The 21,309-nt window shown below is 41.9% G+C and overlaps 2 protein-coding genes across 16 annotated transcripts; one reads left to right on the forward strand and one right to left on the reverse strand.

Moving 5' to 3' along the window:
- Window positions 1-329: 329 nt before the first annotated feature.
- Window positions 330-5,230, reverse strand: OARD1 (O-acyl-ADP-ribose deacylase 1). Of its 3 annotated transcripts, none has more exons than XM_026111932.2 (7): window positions 5,123-5,230; window positions 4,116-4,157; window positions 3,536-3,603; window positions 2,839-2,983; window positions 2,627-2,685; window positions 2,145-2,257; window positions 330-1,821 (listed from the first exon to the last, which is right to left on the reverse strand). In XM_026111932.2, exons 3-7 carry the CDS (start codon window positions 3,569-3,571, stop codon window positions 1,719-1,721), a joined length of 456 nt encoding a protein of 151 aa, XP_025967717.1. In that variant the 5' UTR covers window positions 3,572-3,603; window positions 4,116-4,157; window positions 5,123-5,230; the 3' UTR covers window positions 330-1,718. The 3 variants fall into 3 exon arrangements, with proteins under 3 accessions (XP_025967717.1, XP_064354126.1, XP_025967716.1); XM_064498056.1 differs by lacking the exon at window positions 5,123-5,230 and adding an exon at window positions 4,750-4,911; XM_026111931.2 differs by lacking the exons at window positions 4,116-4,157; window positions 5,123-5,230 and adding an exon at window positions 3,897-4,076.
- On the forward strand, window positions 4,297-20,677 carry NFYA (nuclear transcription factor Y subunit alpha). Of its 13 annotated transcripts, none has more exons than XM_026111920.2 (10): window positions 4,299-4,505; window positions 7,528-7,649; window positions 9,410-9,496; window positions 11,795-11,941; window positions 13,276-13,407; window positions 14,044-14,149; window positions 14,675-14,841; window positions 15,629-15,802; window positions 16,166-16,267; window positions 17,061-20,677. In XM_026111920.2, the coding sequence occupies exons 2-10, from the start codon at window positions 7,575-7,577 to the stop codon at window positions 17,112-17,114; spliced, it is 1,044 nt and encodes a 347-aa protein (XP_025967705.1). In that variant the 5' UTR covers window positions 4,299-4,505; window positions 7,528-7,574; the 3' UTR covers window positions 17,115-20,677. The 13 variants fall into 13 exon arrangements, with proteins under 13 accessions (XP_025967714.1, XP_064354124.1, XP_064354125.1 ...); XM_026111926.2 differs by having other exon boundaries at window positions 4,300-4,505; window positions 14,693-14,841; XM_026111924.2 differs by having other exon boundaries at window positions 4,300-4,505; window positions 9,410-9,493.
- The last annotated feature ends 632 nt before the right edge of the window (window positions 20,678-21,309 follow it).

Consider the following 21,309-nt stretch of genomic DNA (forward strand, 5'->3'; position numbering starts at 1 on the left):
TAGCTAAGAAACTGAGTCAGATAGGGTTTGCTCTTCCAATCAGTCCTTAATGTTGCTTTCTTTCTCACTGTCACAAGCTGAATGGTGCTAGATGCACACACACAAAACTGCTGACCACACTTGTCTCTTACCTCAGTCAGCTGCACTATATTCTGGTGTAAGCTTTCAAGGCAGAAAAAACAAGCTGCAATGAGAACATTTTTGTAGAGCCATTGTGGATTTAATCCCTTTGCCACTACATATAAAAAACAAATATAAATAAGTACAAGGACTAAATCAATGAGCAGTCTTGACACCCATCCTTGATGAACTCAATACTCAAGCTCCTATTTGTCTTACTCAGTTTATTTTTTTTACGATTGTGTATTTGCTACAGCAATTATCTACCAGAAAAGAATTTTACAAAGAAATAAAGGATGATCAACGAACAGGGAGAGAAATAATACAAAGCTGTTAAAGACACCAACGGAATTCGCAAAGCAAACATACAATACATATTCACCCACAATGCTCAGGCAAAAAGGAAAAGGCTTCATACATTCAATGTTTAGTGAAAAGTAACTATTAGGAATGCTCTTTTATGCTAACAACTTCTCTAAGTGTTATGTCTCATCTGTTAGGTTTATTCAACATATCTGGAAGTGCCTGGCATTTTTCTGGGCATTCAGGATAAGGGAACTCAAAAGATTTGTTATTATGAGGGTGGGGGGAAATCAAGCATAGAGGACAGTAAGATTATACAACAGTCCTTCAGTACTGGAACCAAACTTTCCGAAGAACCAAATGCTTACCAATGGTCTGATGAATTAAGTGCTACTTACTGATTTGCTTTTGCAATTTGGGAACATCAGACACCAACCCACCCATAACAGCTAAACTACAAATGCAGTAGAAAATTAAATATGAAAACCAACCCGTATCTTCAGTACTACCTTTTACAGCACATCAGGACTTCATACGTGAGGACTCTCTGAAAACTGTGTTCGGCAGACTACACCAATTGTATGCACCTACAAGGCATTTTCCCCACATCTACAGCTTTCTCTTTCAAAACCCAGCTTGCCTCTAGAATATAGCTACAATAAATACAGACACTGGTATGGTTTTTCACAAGGACCGTGCTCTGATCGGACAGCAGAATACTGAAAAGTTATTTACTTAATATTGACAGCATGGTTCTTAGCGAGTACAATCTCATTTAAAAAAAAGTATCTATGCCCAGAAGATAAAAAAATAATTTTTAATCCTTTAAAGAACAAAGTATATAACCTCTATTCTGTACATGAACATTGCAAAACTTTAAAATAAAGTCACAGGGGCTCCACAGTTCATCATTATGAACCAGAACAACAAAACAGATATCTAAGTGCTAGACAGCTCTAATTTCACTCCGCATGGGGACTGCCAACTTTATGCAGAGGCTCCGTTGCATGCAGGTGCTCGGTGGAGGACCAGTGACATCTGGTGGCTTCCTAGGACACACTGTAAATTCCCCAAGGGCTCCCACAAGACCCCTGCCTTCTTCACAGGATCCCTAAATACTACATCTCAAACCAGCTGCTCTGGGTTTTGTCTTTTTAAAGCTACTGCCACTGACAACACGATAGTGAGCTACGCTCAGAATAAGAATGTGCTCAGCATGCAGTTTCCCCTCGATCAGTTAAAAAGTTGACACTTCTGAAAGCAGGGGAAATAAGGCTATCTTTACAGTGTTTTGATCACAGAGTGTAAACTGTGATCTTAATATCTGTGTCTTCAAACACTTCCCCAAGTATTGCTGACACTTTGTTCCAGTCCAGGCGGTCAAGTCCACATCCAATCCTGGAAAATAAGACACCGAAACAGCTATAGTGAGCTCTTTTGGAGCATGCTGGAAACAACCAGCCCTTCAAACAGCTACCATTTTATATAGCACTAACTCAGCTCACCACAAAGCAACATAATGCAGTTAAAAAGCAGAAATAATCAAGCCTGAATGTTTTGCTATTGTTTAACTCCACTGCAAAATACAAATTTCATTTGCATAATTGAATAGAAGAGTTATATCAAAGTGAACTCTTATTTGATGGTTGGGAATCATCTCGTAAACATTCTTCTGCCCTAAAACACTGAAATATTTACACGTCAGTACCTAATTTTCTTACCTAGGCATGGAAATGTCAGTAACTCCATTGTTGAGACAGTGAGTTTTCATGGCTTCTAAACTCTTTCGCATATTCTCATACGTTGGTTTGTGGGAAACTTTCTTCTTCGTAATCTAAGTACAAACACAGAAGGTCAGCTGTGCCTTAGGCACGATCATTGCAAACTATTTTCTTTTTGAAAAACACACTCCACTGAACTCCAACACTGCAAACCCAGACTTGCTACTTTGAATGGTTACTTGGAACAAGAATTAAGTTCCATAGGTTAAAATGGCGTAATTTAGCAGCTAGTTCTACGAACTTAAAGTCTAAATGCACGTATACAAGTTAGCTTGGCTTCTCATCAGCTAGGGAGACTGAATGCACCTCACACCTTTTATTTAGAACATCTACCAAAAAACCTCCTAACTATCATAGCCCTCACCATTACATCTAACACAGCTTAGTTACAAGAAAGCACCTGAGTTGCACGCAACTCTTACCAGGTAGTATATGTATCTGTCGTCTCTTTGGAGAACTGCCACCTCCCCAGTTTTCTTCTCTAAAGTGAAGGAGAACAAGGAGATCTTTTTAAAACAATCAGAATCCAATACCTAATCTCCCCCACACCCCAAGTAGCTTAGAATACTTTTACTGCCGAAAATCAAGGTTTGCCCATCAGCTCCTGCATGTCCATCACATGTGTATCACTCACGTTGATCCAACAGCTCTTGTACGCCTCCAAACTTCTTCTTAAAAAGAACAGCTATGCCTGCACCCATGCGACAGTCCTCGCTGATGCAATGAGCCAATGAGTCCGTCTGGGGGCATGAGAAAAGGTCCCCCTTAACACACTTGATCTGAAAAACACCACAAACACCAGGGTGAATAAAAAAAAAATGCAAGTGCAGATTCAGATAAGAGAATACTCAGAATTAGGCAAGCCTGCACAATAAAGAGTGCAAGGCACCAATATTAAGATAACTTACAAGTAAATGAGTTAGTATGGATTATGAACCCAAAAGATAGATAACTATCTTTTCTACAAGGTCAGTTATGAGTATCACAGGCCAGCTACCCAGTTCGCTTTACAAAATCACGACTGAAGAAGGAAAATGACATGCTACAGAGTGCAACTGCTTTAGTGCACACCTTTAGTATACTTTCAGTGCATCAATGCCTGATATCCCCCAATATTTACTTAAGTGGATAAGCTCTGTGCTTATGTACAAAATCTGCATCACTGATACAAGCACAGGAGCACTGGAAAGCTAACAATAATTACTTCAATATCAGCCACTTTCCCCACAAAAGCAACATGGTACAACTGCCCTGTTATTAGGGGGGCACAATGGTCTCTTTTTGAAAAGACACATCACAGCAATAACCCACATAACCCATTTTCTACGCACTCTCTCCCCCTGATCCTTGAAGAAGTGGGTGGCCATGGTAACGTGGGCTATGGTGAAGACTTCTTCAGCTGAAAAGATGACAGAGAGAAAGAGTTATTAGCAACGCCAAACTGGGCAATAAGCTGGTGTGACAGGAGGTGCCAGGCCGAGACTGCCTATCAGTGGCACATGTGGGGCAGGCAAAACAGCCCCTAAGAAGAGAGAGGGACACCAGCTTCCCCGCTGCAGCCCCACAGCTCCAGCCCACTGAGGTGCAATGCAGGCCCCAGCCCAGGGTTACCATAGCAACCAGCACCCACGGGCCCTGCACCATCCTTCAAGCCACCCCTCTCTCTTCAGGAAGCCCTTCAGGGGGCCAGACCTGCAGGCACAGCGCGAAGAAGGAGCTGCCAAGCCGGGCCTTGCGCCACGAAGAGCCTCCCCAGGCCTCCCCACATGGGCCAGCACAACCCTTCCTCTCCAGTGGGACAGACACATCGTCACATAAAAATGGCCGCCCCTGCCTGCTCGCCTCTCTAGGCAGGCTGGAAGAACGCCCTCTCTATGATGCTCGCCGAGAACATTCCGAAGGCCAACCTACCCGTCCCCAAAGGCGCATGCGCAGAAGGATCCGGGGCGGAGCCTAGAGAGAAGACAAGACGAGGGGGTGGGGCAGCAGACAGCGCGTGCGCGTTGCTAGCCGCAGTGGTTTGACGAGGCGCGCGCGCTGCCCTCGGCGCAGGCGCAGTAGCCGCGGGTGGGCCGGGCGCGGGTGGGCGGTGCCTTGCACGAAGGGCCGCGGCGAAAGAGGCGGTGCGGTGCGGCGCGGGAGCCCCGGTGCGCCTGCGCCGCGCGCGCCCGCCCCCTCCCCTGCCTTTGTTCGGGGTTGGGCGCCATTTTGCGCGGCGGCTGAGTGGAGGCGCTGATTGGGTTTCGGGGGCCGGTAGCGGAGCCAATCAGCGCGGGACCCGAACCGGGGGAGCGAGGCACGGTGAGTGCGAGCAGCCAATATGGAGCCCCCGAGCGCCGGCCCCAGCGCCGGGATTGGCGGGGCCGAGTGACCAGTCAGGAGGCCGCTCGCAGGGCCGGGGCCGGCCGGCCGGGCGCTGGGGGAGGCGAGGGGCCGGGGCCCGGCTCCTGCGGGGGGGGGAACCGGGAGGAGAGGGGCTGGGGGGGGGGGGGGGGTCGGGCCGCGGGAGGAGAGGGGCCTGGGCCGGCGGCCGGGGCGAGCGTACCGGGCGGCGCGGGCGCGGGGCCAGGGGCGGCAGCCGTGCAGGGGAAGGCGCGGCCGCGGGCTGCGGCGGCCCGGGCTGCGGAGGGGAGGCGGGCGGCGGCGGCGGGGCCCGGCCTTGCCCGTGCGGGGCCGCTGGGACGGGAGCCGGCAGGGCCCCGCCCTCGAGCGGCCGGGAGGGGGGAGCGGGGCGGGCGAGCCTCCCTGCCGGCCCCGCTGACAGATGGGCCGCGGGCGGCCCGCGCTGCCCCTCCTCCTCCTCCCCCCCTTCCCCGCCGGGGGCGGGGGGAGCCGCTGGCCGTGCGCCAAGGGCAGGTCGCTGTCTCCGCCGGGCAGCGCCCCCCGCGTTCCCCCCGCCCCCCCGTCGCGGAAGGCACCTGGACGCCAAATGCCGCCGGCCACGGGAGAAGCCGTCCCTCGGCGGGCTGCGGGGCGCTTGTCTTCCCCTTGTCTGCCCCTGCGCGGCCTCTGCCCGCAGCGAAAATCCTCCCGTCTGTGGCTCTGCAATAAAATAAAAACGTCCCTGGGTGACCGCCCTGACTTGCTTTGATAAGGAGGCCAGGAACGGCACACGGAGACCTCGCGTTGTCCTCTGTCCAGCAGCAGGAGAGAAGGCCGTGGCCCGTGCTGTCGTTTAAGTGCAGCCCTGTCCCTGGCTTTGTGCGGGTGTCCCGTCCTTCGAGGACAGCGATCGCAGGAGCAGGCTGATGGGGTCTGCCCTGGAAACTTGTGCCACCTTAGTAACGTTGCTTCAGGGTGTGACACGGTTTAAACCGATACTTTCATGCTAACTCAACCTCTGGCACGGTTTATCCGTGTAGGGAGCTGTTGATGTAGCTACTGTTAGGATGGCATGTAGATAAGTATATATATACATATGCTGCTAGAACTAGAGCACTAAATCATGCCCAGTGTGGACAAAGGCCTGGTGTTAAGGTGCGTGGGGGGAGCTCACTAGTGAGATCAGCTGTGGGAGGGGCAAGCTATCGCTGAAGCGCATCACTGATCTTTAAAATTTAACTTTGACAGAGCAGCGCTGACTCTGTTTTAATAAAGTCCTGTGGAGGACTGCGATCTGGCACATGTAAAAATCCTCCATTTGTGGTTGTGATTACCTGCAACTCTTAGGATTGCAATGCTACTAGTATTTTAAGTAAACAAGGCAGGCGCTTGATGTGGGGGTCTGAGAAGAAGTGTTCCCGAATAGAAGTAGGTCTGCACTTAATTATTGGTTGTGGTGTTAGGGAAACCAGAGCTTTTGGCCAATATAATTTAGTGGCATCCTGTGCTTGTTATTGAAATGCTTCCACAAAGAATGAAATGTGGGAGCAGTTTTCTGACAGGCCAGCAGACCTTTAGGGAAGAGATTAAGTATGCTGTGCACAGTGAAAACCTCGATAGACAGAATCAGCTTCAGAAAGAATATCTATCTCCTCTTACTCTGGCAGGCTGTGGAAAACTGTTCCTAGTGGGTCAAAGATAGAGTTAAAATTGCAGGAAAATGTAGCACCTTTCTGTCCTGTGACTCAGATTATTTTTGTGATTTCCAGCATTAGTATTGTTACATCTTAATTCTGAACAAAATATCTGATAGGGATTGAGAAGATTTACATTATTATGGCTCTTATGTGTCCTGCAATGAACTTGCTTCTGATCTGTCCTGATGCATATTGGTTAAACTTTCTTTTTTTTTTTTTTTTTTGTGGGTAAACAATATTTTGTGTTAATGTACAAGAAATGAACAAAATGTAAAAACACAGTGTGTTTTCTTAGATCACAGTGAGGAATAGCTCAATAAAAAAACTGAAATGTTCTTAAGATGAATGCAGGACACTTAAGTACAAAGGATATTTTAAAATTAAAGAGCAGGAAGTCTGAGAGGTGTCATTACAGTAGTAACCACAGAAACTATTACAGTTAGTGGAAGTTGTGACTAAATGTTATATGCATTTTTTTGAACACTGAAGGGACCTGTTTTTTTATTGCTTTAAACTATGAAGACGAAAGTCACAGACTATTTCACTGGTGTAACAGGTACTTTTTCAGTTGTAGCATAAATCAAATCCCTCATTAAAAGTAATGGTAAGAATTCTTCCTTTGTTGATCAACTAAGAAGAGAAGAAATGTGGGGGAGAAAGAGGTAATGGAACTAAGTATTTTATTTGAGCAGCGTGTTCTTCATATGTCTAGGCAAGGGTCCAAGAAAGGAGAGGTAGTAAAAGGATGGAAGCAATGAGGTCTGCTGGCTATTTTCAAATTATACAAGTGGGAGGAGAAGGGAGAGACACAAGGAAGGAGTGCTGCATAGTTGGGAAGGAGAGACTGTTTCGCTTAGCCTTGCTGAATCCTTGAAAAGTCGCTTGGTTTTATACTTAAGCTTTTTATGTTGTGAGCTTTTTAGAGGACCCCTCCCAATCACAGTAGGCAACTGCCCATAGCCCAGAGTATGTGCACTCAAGAGAGAAAACAGACATGGAGTAGAAAGAAGTGCATAGCTACTATTTGATTTGCTGAAGATTACTGGCAGAACTGAGACTGAGTTCCTTTCTGAGTCTCAGTCAAGTTATGTGTTACCGAAATTAAAACATCTGTTACTAGAAGAAAATAAGGTGATGTTATGAAAGACGTAGGTCGTTGATTAAACAGCGGCTCATACTATGTGGTTCGACCAAGACATGTCATCTCAATGTCAGGAGATGGTTTGCTTTTCAGTTACTGTAAGATAATACTAATCTTGAAACCTTGGGAAAATAATCACATGCTTTTTTTCTTGTCTTGCCAGATACACAGACTGAGGTGTGCAGTGTACAGCATTGGAACTGAAGAGCAATGGAGCAGTACACAGCAAATAGTAACAGCTCCACAGAGCAGATTGTTGTGCAGGCTGGACAGATTCAGCAACAGGTATGGAAAGTTATAAAGGGTGAGCTGGCATTCCCAATGCTTAGCTATAAACCTTTTGGTACCTTCCCCCCCCACACACACACACATTTCACAGAGCCAGCAGGATGCTTCATGATGCTATCTGGATATGTGTTTACCTGACTTCTGTCACTTAATCAGTGGTCTTGTTCTGTCAATGAAGTCTGAGTAAATGTGTGTTTAATCTAAATTTAATAAAATTATAGGTATGTAAGTCAAGTTTTGGTGGAGTAGGGACTTCACAAACATGGTAGTGACATGAGGAAAATAACAAATCCTTCTTGAAAGTTGGAGGGAACAGAATATTAATCTGAATACTTGATTGTCCACAGAGAAGAATGTAGATCCCCCCCAAAAAACTGAAATAGATTTCATCCAAGCAAATGGAGGCTTTCTCCAGCTTTCTCAAAACAAGTATATATTGAAATCCTCTGTTTGATTACTAGAGATGGATTAAAATGAACATACATCACTGGAATTGCAACAAAACTTATAACCTTGGATGCATTCATTCCAAAAAAGAGGTTTCTAGTTCACATGTTTCAATGTAAAGACAAGTAGAGCTGCTTTTTTTTAAAGCACATATATTTTTGTTGATAGTAAGTTTCACCCATTCATGTATTGTTAGGTATTTTCAGATGAGCTGTGTTGTGGTTGAATTTTGGTTTGTTGCATCTGATGTTTTAGTTCAGGACAAGGGGATTTTCTTTGCTTAAGCCATGCAAATGAATGAGACACTGTGGGTTATATTTGTAATAAGATATGCTTGCTTTGTTATCAGTCTGTTTGAGCGTTCGATGGGAACAGGCCAGGACCAGCGTTCTTTTCCCACTGAATTTAGTGGAAGTTGACTCTTTCAGCAAGAACAAGATTATAGTTGAGGTTAAAAAATTACAAGTTAAGAATTGTCAAAAATTCAAGTACTGCTTTCAGCAGATGACCAGAGATAAGGTATTTGATTTTACTGGTATTTTTTAAGTAGAAGGGAGGTAAAAACATACCTTGACTTGTTTGATTTTACTGGTATTTTTTAAGTAGAAGGGAGGTAAAAACATACCTTGACTTGTTTAATTTTTAGTATGTGCTCTCAAAGACTGCGTTGTATTGTAAGAGAAACTTTTGAATCGGCCAGTTGTAGTACAGCTTTTAGAGATGTCCTTCATCTCCCAGAATGCTAACGCATTTAACACAGATTATTTTGGTACTCTTACTAAAGAGGCTAAAGATAGACTAGGCTTTCAGATTTAACTGCTCTTTCAAATTCTCAAGATTGTCCTTCAAGGTCAGCGGTAGAATATTTTTATGTGGGGGTGGCATAGAGGAAGCTTAGTCTGTAGTTATCTGTGCTGCTGTTCTGCGCATAAAGGAATTTATGGCCTTCATTGTCACTAACAGATCAGACAAAAATCTGGAACCCCTTCACAATAAGAAGCTTGGACAGTGAAAGGAAAGTATAACTGGAAAGGGAGCATTCTAAAACAGTGAAGCAGATTTTAAATTCTGAAAAATAATCTGTCATGTTCTTTGTAACTGGTTTTTGTTTAGGGTTGTTGAAGCTGTCAGTATGCATATGCAGTTTTGCTGGTATTCCATTCTTAGGTTTGCTAAACATATTCACATACCTTATGTTCCAAGAGCAGCGTGTATGAATTTTAAATTCATCCTCTTCCAGCAAAGTGTGGTTGTCTCTTGTCTGAGCTGTGCATTTCCATGTTTCAAGCTATTCCTGTTCCTGTTCCCAGCAGCAGGGTGGTGTCACTGCTGTCCAGTTGCAGACTGAGGCCCAGGTGGCATCCGCCTCAGGCCAGCAAGTCCAGACCCTCCAGGTAGTGGTGATCTCTCTAATTGTGTTTGTGAGCACTGCATGACTCTCCCCATCACCACATATCTAATGCTGTGTTTTTACCAGGGTTTGAAATAGGGACAGGAAAATTTGTGGCCAAAGGCAGCTGTGTTTCTGCTAGCTGTAGGGTTTGTTCATGAAGAACAGGTTACAGCTTTTTATTGGATCTCAAATGGATGCCAGAAGCCCTAATGCATTCATGAATTTCTGCTGCTGTAATTATGGAAGTGAATAGTGACTGAAATGGAACTCAAACTCAAAAAGAAATAACATCTTACAGTCCAGAGAGATAACTCAAGAGATACAGCCCACAGACTTTCGTACAATTTCAACGACAGGAGATTTCTGATATCCAGTGTGACAGGATTTTTGTATCTACGCTGCATGGAATGAAGCCAGAGATGTAGTGGGTGACCACCAGCTTGAAGAGTGAAACTTCTTCATCTGTGATTAAAAAGGGCAACTGAGGACCTTAGTAGATCCCGTGGGACTGAGATATCTGATTTCTTACTTATATCTGGACAACGCAGGAAAATCCAGGAGAGTCATTTATCATAATAGTAAATATATCACAAATTGGAAAAAAATGCAAGATTATTTCAAACCCTGATTTGTTTTGATGTGAAGTATTGTCTCTTGCAAACTTCATCTCATTAGCTCATGTAGGAGGCTTTTAAAGGAGTTGATAAACGCTGGATAGTTGGATAGCAATTTAGTAGAGCTTTCTTCACTTGGTATTTTGTTTTTGTTTGTGTATTTGTTTTTTAATCTCTTCAGAGGAAGGAAGTTCTGAGAGGCTAGAATGGTTTTGCCAGATGTGAAATTGAACACAGCATTTTTTATGTTCAGAGTTAAAATAGAAAAAGCTGGCTGACTTGGATTGCTTGGGGCTCTGTGGCCTCCTATACTCCCATACTGCAATGTTTGCTTTCCTTCTTTTTTTTGCTTGCTCTAATACAATAACAAGAATCCTGGAATTTATCATTTTTCTTTCTACTTATCAGATATTGTACTGCTGATTGTGCTTCTCTGTGGCTGACGTGAGCATGCTTATATCTCTCTACTTGTGTTGTAATTCAAAACAAGTACTACCAATTATGTTAGTGGCTTTTATGCAGCGGGCAGAAGGTTGGGGAACCGAACAGTCTAGCAGGGGTATTAGGTGGCATTATTGAGGTACCATTATGGTTGTTTCCTTAGGTATGTTGGCGTATAATTCACTATGGCCTATACAAAGTGAAGCTTTCTTTTTTTTAGGTAATTCAGTATGTGCTGAAAATCTGTACTGATGTTTAGTTTGATTGATGTTCTGTAATGAAGGTGGGTTGTGGAGTAAGCTTTGGCTATCGCATACTCTGGAAGTTTTCAGGTAGAAAACCCAGGAACTTGGTGACTTTTCTGTCATATTCTGTTCTTGTTCCCAAATAAGGGAGAGCATGGTAAAGAGTGACTGCCCAGTTCATAAGACTCATTTTACATTTAAGCTGTAGAGGTATGCTTTTTCCATGGTCTTTTCAGAGATGTATTTTGGGGAGTTTGGGGCTTGGCAGGCAATGATTTTTAAATGGAGGGGTTTATTTCATGGGTCTTTTTCCTAGTGACTGATTGCAGAGACTCTTGAATGAGCCTTGCTGAAATTATAAATTCTTTGTAAACCTTGTTGGTCCAGGAAGTGGTTGCTGCTGGTCTTCACTGACTCTTCCTTACTGAACTGCAGTTTGTGCTGTTACGTTAATAATTTCACTTCATAACGATGAAAAGATTCTTTAAGAACATCACATGCTATATATCAGTTAGGGAATGGAAATGTTGTAGGAATACGATTGGAGGAAGTTGAAGCTACTTCAGAATCTCTGTCAGGATAACTTATTTAGAGCTTTTTCTCGTTAAGAAGCCCAATTGAAGATTTATAATAGTGTGGTAGATAATGAAGTTTCTTTTACTTTGCTTTGCTCTCAGGCTGCGCATGAAGATAGTTATTGTGTCTGGACAGTTTAGCCATGTATTTCATGCTTTGTTGCAACTGGACTTGGAAGTTTTGGTTAGACTGTGGCAGAAAAAGATAGTTTACAAAATCCAGCAGCATAACATGGAGAAAGTTTTAGCAATTAAAGATATTTGATGCTGATTATGGAAACCAGTTTAGTGACTGTTGCTCAGTTTCTCTGGTCACTGCATTAAAATAGGTAAGCATTTAGCCTGATGTAGTGGCCACTTCTGTTCCTGGTTTCACGTCACCAGACTTCTTTTCATTGTTCTGTTTGTTTTTTCTCCTGTTTTCTAGGTCCAGGGTCAACCATTAATGGTACAAGTAAGCGGAGGTCAGCTGATCACCTCGACTGGTCAGCCAATCATGGTGCAGGCTGTGCCTGGGGGTCAGGGCCAGACAATCATGCAAGTCCCAGTTTCTGGAACACAGGGACTGCAGCAGGTGAGATAATTCTAATTTTATTAAAGATAGATCACAAAGAATGAGCTATGAAGTTCTCACCTTGTCAGCTAGAGTATATTTGCCTGAGCACTGTTAAAATAGGCTGGACAAAGATGATTTTTCTCCAGCTATGGAACTGTCACAGTGAGCTGCATGTTAAAAATTAAACTAAACTTATTTTTGTATTTGATTTTGTATTTTATGGGATGGTGCAAACCTTTTAAATGAAGTCCATTAAAATATAGCTAGAGCTTTTTTTGCACATTACACTATATGGCTCACTAAAGAGGATTTTTTTTTTTTTTAATGAAAGTTTCTTGAAAATAATTTTTGCGTTGGAGTTCATCTAATATATGATGGTTGGAGCTGAATTTAAACTTTCCCATTACACAAAAAGTAATAGTTTGGAAAGATATATGATGGATTCATTAAAAATAATTATTTTGAAACATTTATTTAATAGACAGTTTTTAAGCTTAAGCAAGTGCTCAGTACATGTTCCTCAAACTATAGTCGTGTCGTAATGAAAGTGTTTCAGTTATTTGAGAATGGGATTTAGGAATTAAGTTCAGCACAGTCAAGAAAGGCACATGATGTCTTGGTGTTTTCAGAGGCTTATTTAATGATTGTTTATATTTCCTTTGTTGAAAGACTATTCTTTGTGTTAGGTTCTGTACAGCCTGTTTGTTGGAGGAAAGCTTACACTTTTTTTTTAAAGCAGAAGCTGCAAAGCATATTACAGTTCTTTTTTTATCTAAGAAGTGTTCCAAACTGGTGGAAAGACTTCTCTGGAAAGCTGAAGATAATTTTTATTTATATGAAGACGTGTGTGTGTGTGTACACACATGCGCACGCACACACACAAATTATTTGGCATATACGTGTGTGTGTGCGCGTGTATATACAAACTCTCATATATATATGTAGATACTTCTGTATGCTGGATAATTAACACTCTACAGATACCTTAAACCTTAGTCCTCTTTTCTTCCTTTGACCTGAGTATTATTATTCCTGGTTTCATGTGAATAATTTATTTCTTTTGACTGTTTTATTGTGTAAGCAGTGGAAAACCGCTAGGGCATGATGACACTAGCATGTTATATTTCCTCTATTCTGTATGGTCCTGTCTGCTGTTGTATCTGTGATTGCTCTGTCACAGAGAGGAATAAATTAGAACTCTCTTCAGTTTAAAATGGAAAAAGAGAAGAACCAGTGCTTGCTTTTTCTTGGCAATAGTAAATCGTCCTCAGAGATGATTTGGTAATGCTGAGGCCAAGGAGGGAGAAACAAGAGGCATAGTTAATGTTCCTTTCTGACTCTTTCTTCCACAGATTCAGTTGGTCCAGCCAGGTCAGATTCAGATTCAAGGTGGGCAGGCTGTGCAGGTACAGGGGCAGCAGGGCCAGACCCAGCAGATCATTATACAGCAGCCACAGACTGCAGTTACTGCTGGCCAGACACAGGTAACTGCACCAGCATGAAAGGATTTTTTTGAGAGGAATAGGAAGAGAAACTTGACAAATAACTTAAGATGTGGTTAAGTAAAAAGGAAAAAAAAGAATTTATTAATATTGAGGAGAACTTGAGAATAAAATTAATATTTTTGTGGTGTTTTCACACATAATTCTGGGGCAGAATAAGTAGACTGCATGTTTTTATCAATTGCATTTCTCTTTATTATTGGTTCACGGCTGTTCGTCTATATGTTGAAGTTTAAAGACATGAAGTACTGCTAATTTTATACTTCTCACATTTTGTGAAATCATCTAGTCATACCTGGTTTTCTGTTGATTCTTCTGTTCAGGACCAAAATTAAATTTTTGAGCAGAACAGTCCTTCCTTTAACATATGCATAGTGAGATACAAAACCTAGCACTTGGGTTTTTTTGATATTAAATACTACACTGTTAAAATAAGTTCGTTCAAGTACTTAATCTACAGTTTGCTTGGTTTGTGTTCCATCCTATTTCCTTACGCTGATATTACAGCAAAAGAAATATGTGCCTGAAACACCATAAACAGTATGTGTAATTGACAGGAATTGTAAAATTTGGGAAATAAGCAATTTGTAAGTTTACTGTGTTCTTTGTTTTGTTTAGACCCAGCAACAAATAGCAGTTCAAGGGCAACAGGTAGCGCAAACAGCTGAAGGCCAGACCATTGTCTATCAGCCAGTTAATGCTGATGGAACCATTCTTCAACAAGGTATGAGCTTTGGTGTGAAAAAGATTATGACCTATTGATATCTGTTTTGTAGGTTTTTACTGCCTTGTATTTATTGTCAAAGAAAAAACTGAGATGCAGTGCTGACAGTACTATGATTGTTGTCATGCCAAAGGTTGGCATAGTGAATGGAAGAAGAAATGTTTATGTTATTCAACCAGCTTTTAAACTGAAGTTCTTTTCTCCAGAAAAATAAAGTCTTCTCTTCTTTGGCAAGGGCTATTAGAATACAAGCACTTAAGTTTGCTTTTGAGCCTTAGAATATGTGATCCCTTATCTTTGGTTGGGATTGCTGTTCAGATGACAAAAATTCAAAAACATAATTTTAAGTATGAGGATCAGATGATGTAATAAATAATAACAACTAATCATTTGCAGTGCTTTTTTAAAATCCTTTTGTATGTTACGAAGGGTGAATGAGTGAAAATAGAAGTGGGACTAATGGTGTTCCCTTCTTTCTGTGTGCGTGTTTTTGTTTTTTTTCTTTTGTGTTTTATTTTCTTAAAGTTACAGTCCCTGTTACAGGCATGATCACCATCCCAGCAGCCAGTTTGGCTGGAGCACAAATTGTGCAGACGGGAGCCAACACCAATACAACCAGCAGTGGACAAGGGACCGTGACGGTGACACTACCAGTTGCTGGAAATGTCGTCAATTCAGGGGGAATGGTTATGGTATGTTCTTAATTTTCTGTTGTTTAAAGGTTGAGCTTTAAGATGTCTGCGCACAAATGCGTCAACTTAATATGGCCACTCTTCTCAGTAGCTATCGTTACTTTGAAGTTTAAATAATATATGTTTTCGGCTTTAATGACCTGTTTCCATGTGAACTATGTATTCTGTATTTTTTCCTATATTGGATTATGGAGTTCACAAATCTAGAAACTGAAATTTAAAATAAGCTGTTAATTGGTAAGCAGAGGTTTGAAAAGACTGAATAAAATACTACTTTTTTGAGGATGTCTTAATATTTGCTTTTGTGACTTATAAGAAGGCTTTTTCAGCAAATTCTTATCTCTTTATAGTGAGATGTGTTTTAACTTGAAATTTATTTTTCATCTCCACTAGATGTCAGCAGTTCTGTAAGTTGTATTTGCTTAAGAAATGCTTGGAAATAATCATATAAATGACATAAGTGATAACAAAACAGAAAGGGAAGAGATGGGCATATCCTTTATGCCTAACTGAACAAGAAGCAGTAATGTGGTCATTGAACTGCATATTGTATTGATATGTTACCATTACCAGAAAAAAGCAAGCACAAGCAATGTGTAATTGATCTGTTTAAATTTATTCTGTGGTTTGAGACCGAATTTATTACCGCCTTTAACTTAAAGTAGAGTTGCATTATCTGAAGAAAAGTTATACACTTTCTGTTTTAAACTTACTCTTGCATTTAGTCATTTCTGAATGCATTTCGTGTTCTGAGCCACAGGTACTAAAAACATTCTCCTCTACACAGATGGTACCTGGAGCTGGATCAGTACCAGCTATCCAGAGAATACCTTTGCCTGGAGCAGAAATGCTTGAAGAAGAGCCACTCTATGTAAATGCTAAACAGTATCACCGGATCCTAAAGAGGAGGCAGGCACGGGCTAAGCTTGAAGCCGAGGGAAAAATTCCCAAAGAAAGAAGGGTGAGACTGTAACTCAGATCTAATACAGGGTTGCTGTATTGGAAAGACACAGAAAACCTCTGCTGGGAAAATGGGGATTGGAATCTAAGTGTTCTTCGTTTTTTGTTCATAATCTACATCAGAATAATTCCTTTAAGTACCTTAGTGGCAGTCCTGCTTGCTTTCTGTGCTTTTAATTGTTTTAATATATTAATATATATGTATGAATGTATATGTATTGTATTGCAAAGAGGCATTTACTGGAAACACTGGTCAGGCTTTTTCAGTGGTCAGGAACTGCTCCCATGTTCTCATTTACTGGAAGTGCTGAACTTGAAATAGTAGGCTGATGTCTCATTAGTCTTTTCTTCCATATTGTTACAGAAATACTTGCATGAATCTCGGCATCGTCATGCCATGGCGAGGAAGCGGGGAGAAGGTGGACGTTTCTTCTCACCAAAGGAGAAGGATAGCCCGCATATGCAGGTGAGCAGAGCTTTGTTCTTTGGACAGCTGACATGTTCAGTTCTTCATAATACACTTTAGGGTTGTCTTTCTGCTGTTTTTGTTCTTTTGGGCTAGATTGCTGGTCCTTGTCCCTCTCTGCATCTGGATTTGCTTCAGACTTTGCAAAGAAACCTTCTCTCTTACTTCTTGTAGAGAGCAAGCATCTATTTGCCTCGAGCAGTTAGATTAAAATAACTTTAACAGAAATGTATTCATTTTGTTTTGCAAATAGAGAATGCTTGTATTTGTTGTTTGTCCTAAGAAATAGTCAGATCATCCTTTTTGATTGAGTAACGTTAAGTCTTCTCTTAGCACTTGAATTCAAGGTAGAGACAACTTAACTTGCATCTGATGAAAAATTAAAAAATGTGAATATTGATTCTTAGTTGCATATTGTTTTAGGTAAAAAGTGCAAGGTTTTCAAAGGAGGGAACATAACAGAGTAGAAATAGCAAATGCTGTTGTCCATTAGTGCTTTAAAGTATTCCTGTGGCTTTAACAGATAAATATTTCTTATTCTGAAGTGAAACCCTTCCCAAATACTATACTAGTCCATACTAGGTCTTCCCAAATGGCAGAAACAGCACATTCTTAGGAGCTGTTAAGATTTGTATAATCCAGTTCTCTTCTACTCACCTAGCTAAAAATGTGACGTGTTCAGAGATCAAGGGAGGGAGTAGAGGTATCTTTTGATAAAGAGAGTTGTGCATGATTCTGTGCTGTTATGGAAAAGTGCTGAAGTTACAACACTGTATGTATTTTGTATCTGTAGGATCCATCTCAGGCCAATGAAGAAGCAATGACACAGATGATAAGAGTTTCTTAACCACTGCTTAAAGAAAAAAATAACTGAATAAAAGTCCTGTCCCTCCTGCAAGTCTGTCCTACCTTACCAGTGTATCAAGCAAGTCTTTCAATGGGACAATCACCATATCACAGCCTATCCTTTTCTACAGAACAAACACCACTTTTTCAGTATGTGGCTGAGATTTTAACTGCAGTGGACTCAACAGATAGAAACTTAATGACTTTATTGGTATATTCTTCTGATCCAGTGCAGGGATTTCAAAGTCTGACTGCTCATGCCTATTTTTTTTTTTAAAAAAACCATCTCTTGCATTAAGATTGGCCATGGGTGAGAGTGCCACTGACTTGGTGATCAGCAATAACTCTGGCATGCTGAAGCAGGGCCAGCAAAGACCTGTTGGAGTTATGGACCTTCTGTACAGAGACATAATCCAGTTTATAGCAACCAGCACTGACACGGCTTCACTACAGTGCTTTGTTTTCCCAGTAGAGACTTGTTATTTACATCCACTCCTTACAACTTTGGACTTACTGTCAACTGAACTGTTCATTGCTGTTGCATTTGCACTTCTGAAACTGGCAAAACTGAAGGGGGTTCCTTTAAGCTCCATCCTGTGAAATATGTAAACAGCAAGCTCTTCTCTGGGAAAAGTTCAGCCATCCAGTCAGAATGATAGAAGTAGTTCAAGATTATTACAAGACTTGATATATTGCATATCTGTTCCAAGGAATAAATGGGGAGAGGGTCATTGATGGGAGTATAAAAATGTAATGAGAAAAAGCAATCTGTGTAGGTGTTTTTTGATATGTTTATTGCCAGTAATTGACACTTTGGAAGAAAAGCAGATGTTAGTATAAAAAGGATCAAAACTTCTAAGTGAGTCTCTTCTAAAGACTTTTTTTTTTTTTTTTTAATCTTCCTTCTAACTTGCCAGTGCAGTGCTGGGTTCCTCCAAAAGAAATAATATCTGCAATCTCAGAGGGATAGGACTTGACCATCTTCATGACTGTGTTTCCTGATATTAGTTCTGCAGTTCTCTGATCCTGCACAGAGTGAGGGATTGTTTCATGACAACAGAAACACAGGACAATTCAACTCAGCTCATCCTGATGTAACTGAAGGATTGTTAAACAAATGAAGGCGGGTATTGGTGAACCTTTCAGACTTTTTACAGAATACCCTCTCTTAGATAAAAGTGGCACTTAAAGAATGAGGAAAGAATGCTTGCTTTTTAAAAAAGGCATTTTTTTATGACCTTTAGCTGGCTTCTGGATTGGTACCTTGACAAAACATACCTTTAATTCAGTAGCTAATTACAAATTTCAAACTTGGTCCATTCTTACTGACTTGAAATTTGGCAGGTGGAACCTATAGTTCTTAAGCCTTCTAACAGGAGATACGTGCATCTTTCCATGTCCATTCACCTTGAATGAGTTATGTGGACTGGCTGTATATCACCTACATGCTGTAGTCCCATCTCTTTCAATTTTTGTGTTCTGCAGTTAAAACTGTGTCACTGCAGGTTAAGTATGGACTTGGAAGCATGGCCAGGCTTTGTGACTGAGGGATGCAATTATGAACCTGAAAAGGGAAAGTAGCAGAGGGAGATGTTTTACTGAGGAAAACAGCCAGAGAGGTGCAAGGCTAGTTTAAATTCAGTGAAACCTGCTTAAGGTGACAAAGCAAATGTACCCTGGAAAAAGACAGGAGGGAGAGAATACTGGTAATATTTTTTTCATTCACTGAAAGCTTATGGCTGAAGTTACAGTTCATGCAGAATGGAGGAAAAAATAGCACATGATAAAAGGTTGGAAGGGTATAAAAAACAGAGCCATCAAACCTCTATTTACTTTGGATAAAGGACAAATACTAAACCTTAAAGAGTAAAAGCAGATGGGAAAGAATGCAAGGGGAGGAAGCAGAAACAGGGAGAAATGTTTGATGCTGCATTCTGGGAGGGAGAGTATGCCTGCCTAGACATTAAGGAAGGCAATGTTAGGTCAGCCATCTGTGAAGGTACATAGACTCTTGCCATCGAAAGTACAAAGAAGAAATGCAGATTTGGCATATGTATTTAGGCAGCTGGATTTTCTAAATCAAGCTCAGGATCTACCCTGCTGAATTTTTAGTTTCATGTTCTTTACATTATCACAGTTGACATTGCAACTGAGCAAGAAGCTGTTCTACACGCAAGTGACACCTGCAGCTATGGGAGGGGGTGGAAGCCTAGTTCTTGATATGCATATCAAAGAACCTTTTTATTTTGTCTTAAATTATATTAGTAATCTAGTACTCTGTTCACAAATCTTACACTTTAAGTTTTTTGGATTTTTTTAATTAGTCAAAAGGCATTTGGTTACCCCCGTTGCATTGCTGGCATCTTTGGTGCCTTTGGTTGCTTCCGCCTTAAAATACTTGGCCAATTAGAGCATGGTGCTTTTTTTCTTCAGTTGGCGACTACGAAATCCTCACCTAGCATTTCTTGTGAGGTCACCCATTTCAGGAAAAATGTAGCTCTCTTCTAGTGAAGGAATAATGAAACTTTTGCTTTAGTTGAATTTACAGCATTATTGTAAATACTTTTTAAGAGCATCTGTACCTTTTGTCAGTCTAGAGTATTCATGTGCTGGAGGAATATTTCTTGCTGGAGTAAGGCAGCCTCTCCATAACATTTCTGCTCTTCAACTGACAGCTAATCTCTGTCCTGAAGACCCCCCTCTGACAGTTGGAAGTTAGGGAAGCAGAGATTATTGCTCTGAATTTTTTTTTAACTGAGTAATTACTTGTTTTCTTAACCTGTAAACTTCTTCAGAACATCTAGAACTTTTTTCCCAGTAAGCCCTTCATATATAGGTTCCCTGATCTGTTGTTGTAGAATATGTATTAAGACCTATGGATTTGTGTTACGTAGGAAGTCTTATCGTTAATACTTTCAATAGTGATGTGAAAGCCTGAGTGCTACTGTCATATTTTTCATTTACTTTGGGTTACGTGTATTCACTTCTAAAAGTAGTGTTTGCTTGGTGAGATCGGAGATAAGTCAATACCATGTTACCAAAAAATTCCATTTTCTTTTCTTGGGTAAATTTATAAAATTGGAAACATCACCAAGTTCAAACCTGTAGTAATTAAAAAAGAATTCTTTGTGGATTGGCTACACTTGAGCAAAAACTCCACTTCAGAAGCGCATAAAAGAGGGATGAGGATAAAGAATGGGCTTGGGGAGAACGAAAAATGTGGTCGATTGACCCAGAGAGCACTGGAGCAGTGAACGTATCAAAAACCAATTTTATACAAGTGTAAAGAATGGGGTGTGGGAAATGGTCCTCAAGTGATGCTAAATGGCTTCAAGGCTTTGCATGTTTAAAAAGAAAAAAAGAAAGCTAAGGAGAGAAAAAAACTCTTACTTTGTGAATGGGGGGTACTGAGATTTGCGTAATGTAAGGCAAAGTTTGTATATAGTTAAAAGTTTATAATTTTTTTTATATGATGCATTTTTTCAAGTGTATTTTGGTCTTTAATAGATGCAACTGTAAGTACTGTGTACACTATCCAGCTAATAAAAGTTTATAAACCGAGAACTAGCCTGAGCTCCGTTTTCCAGTGTGGTCGCTCTTTCCAGTCAGGCGGTGCCGGGGGAGGGGGCAGCGCCAGCAGGTGGCGTGTCCAGCTCCGCCGTCTTTCCTTGCCCCAGGGAGTGGAAGGGGGCGGCTGGGCGCCGCTGCCTGCTCTCCTGCCCAGGAGGAAGGGCCCAGACATCCTTCAGAGGCCAGGAGGTACCTTTTTGTTTTCTCCGACGTCGCTCTCTAGCCGCGAAATGGCGGCTGCTCCCCTGAGCTGGTGCCTGAGGCAGCAGCTCTGCCATTGAGGCCTGCCTGCTGGTGAGGGAGTGGTGGAAACTGATTGGCTGAGGGAAGCCGGGACATCCAGCTGCGAATGCTCATTGGGTGAGGGCTGCCCTGGGGCAGCTCTGATTGGCTGGTGAAGAGGCCTGTTTTCCATCTTGCCCCCTGCTCTTCCTCACAGGCTGGGGCAGCAGCGCCTCAAGATGGTGGCTGCTGGGTGGGCGGCAGGAGCTGGGGCGGGGTTTGCTGGAGGAAGGGCGAGAGCAGACATGGCCTCGGCCAGCCTCTCGCTGCCCTCTCGGTGCCCTGGTGCCAGGGCAGCTGCCATCACCCCTTCAGCTGAGGAAATGGCCTTGCTGAGCTGGGGG

Source organism: Dromaius novaehollandiae, chromosome 27 (genome assembly GCF_036370855.1).
Source record: "Dromaius novaehollandiae isolate bDroNov1 chromosome 27, bDroNov1.hap1, whole genome shotgun sequence".
Lineage (NCBI taxonomy): Eukaryota > Metazoa > Chordata > Aves > Casuariiformes > Dromaiidae > Dromaius > Dromaius novaehollandiae.

Bases quoted from the DNA above. Each gene is read 5' to 3' on its own strand.
- OARD1 (XM_026111931.2), bottom strand. From the start codon at position 3,972: ATGTGGGGAGGCCTGGGGAGGCTCTTCGTGGCGCAAGGCCCGGCTTGG. The intron at 3,604-3,896 runs GTCTGGCCCCCT...TCATCTTTTCAG, and splicing joins TCTTCGCGCTGTGCCTGCAG to CTGAAGAAGTCTTCACCATA. The intron at 1,822-2,144 runs GTAAGAAAATTA...CTTATTTTCCAG, and splicing joins ACTGACATTTCCATGCCTAG to GATTGGATGTGGACTTGACC.
- NFYA (XM_026111920.2), top strand. From the start codon at position 7,575: ATGGAGCAGTACACAGCAAATAGTAACAGCTCCACAGAGCAGATTGTT. The intron at 14,150-14,674 runs GTATGAGCTTTG...ATTTTCTTAAAG, and splicing joins TGGAACCATTCTTCAACAAG to TTACAGTCCCTGTTACAGGC. The intron at 15,803-16,165 runs GTGAGACTGTAA...ATATTGTTACAG, and splicing joins AAATTCCCAAAGAAAGAAGG to AAATACTTGCATGAATCTCG.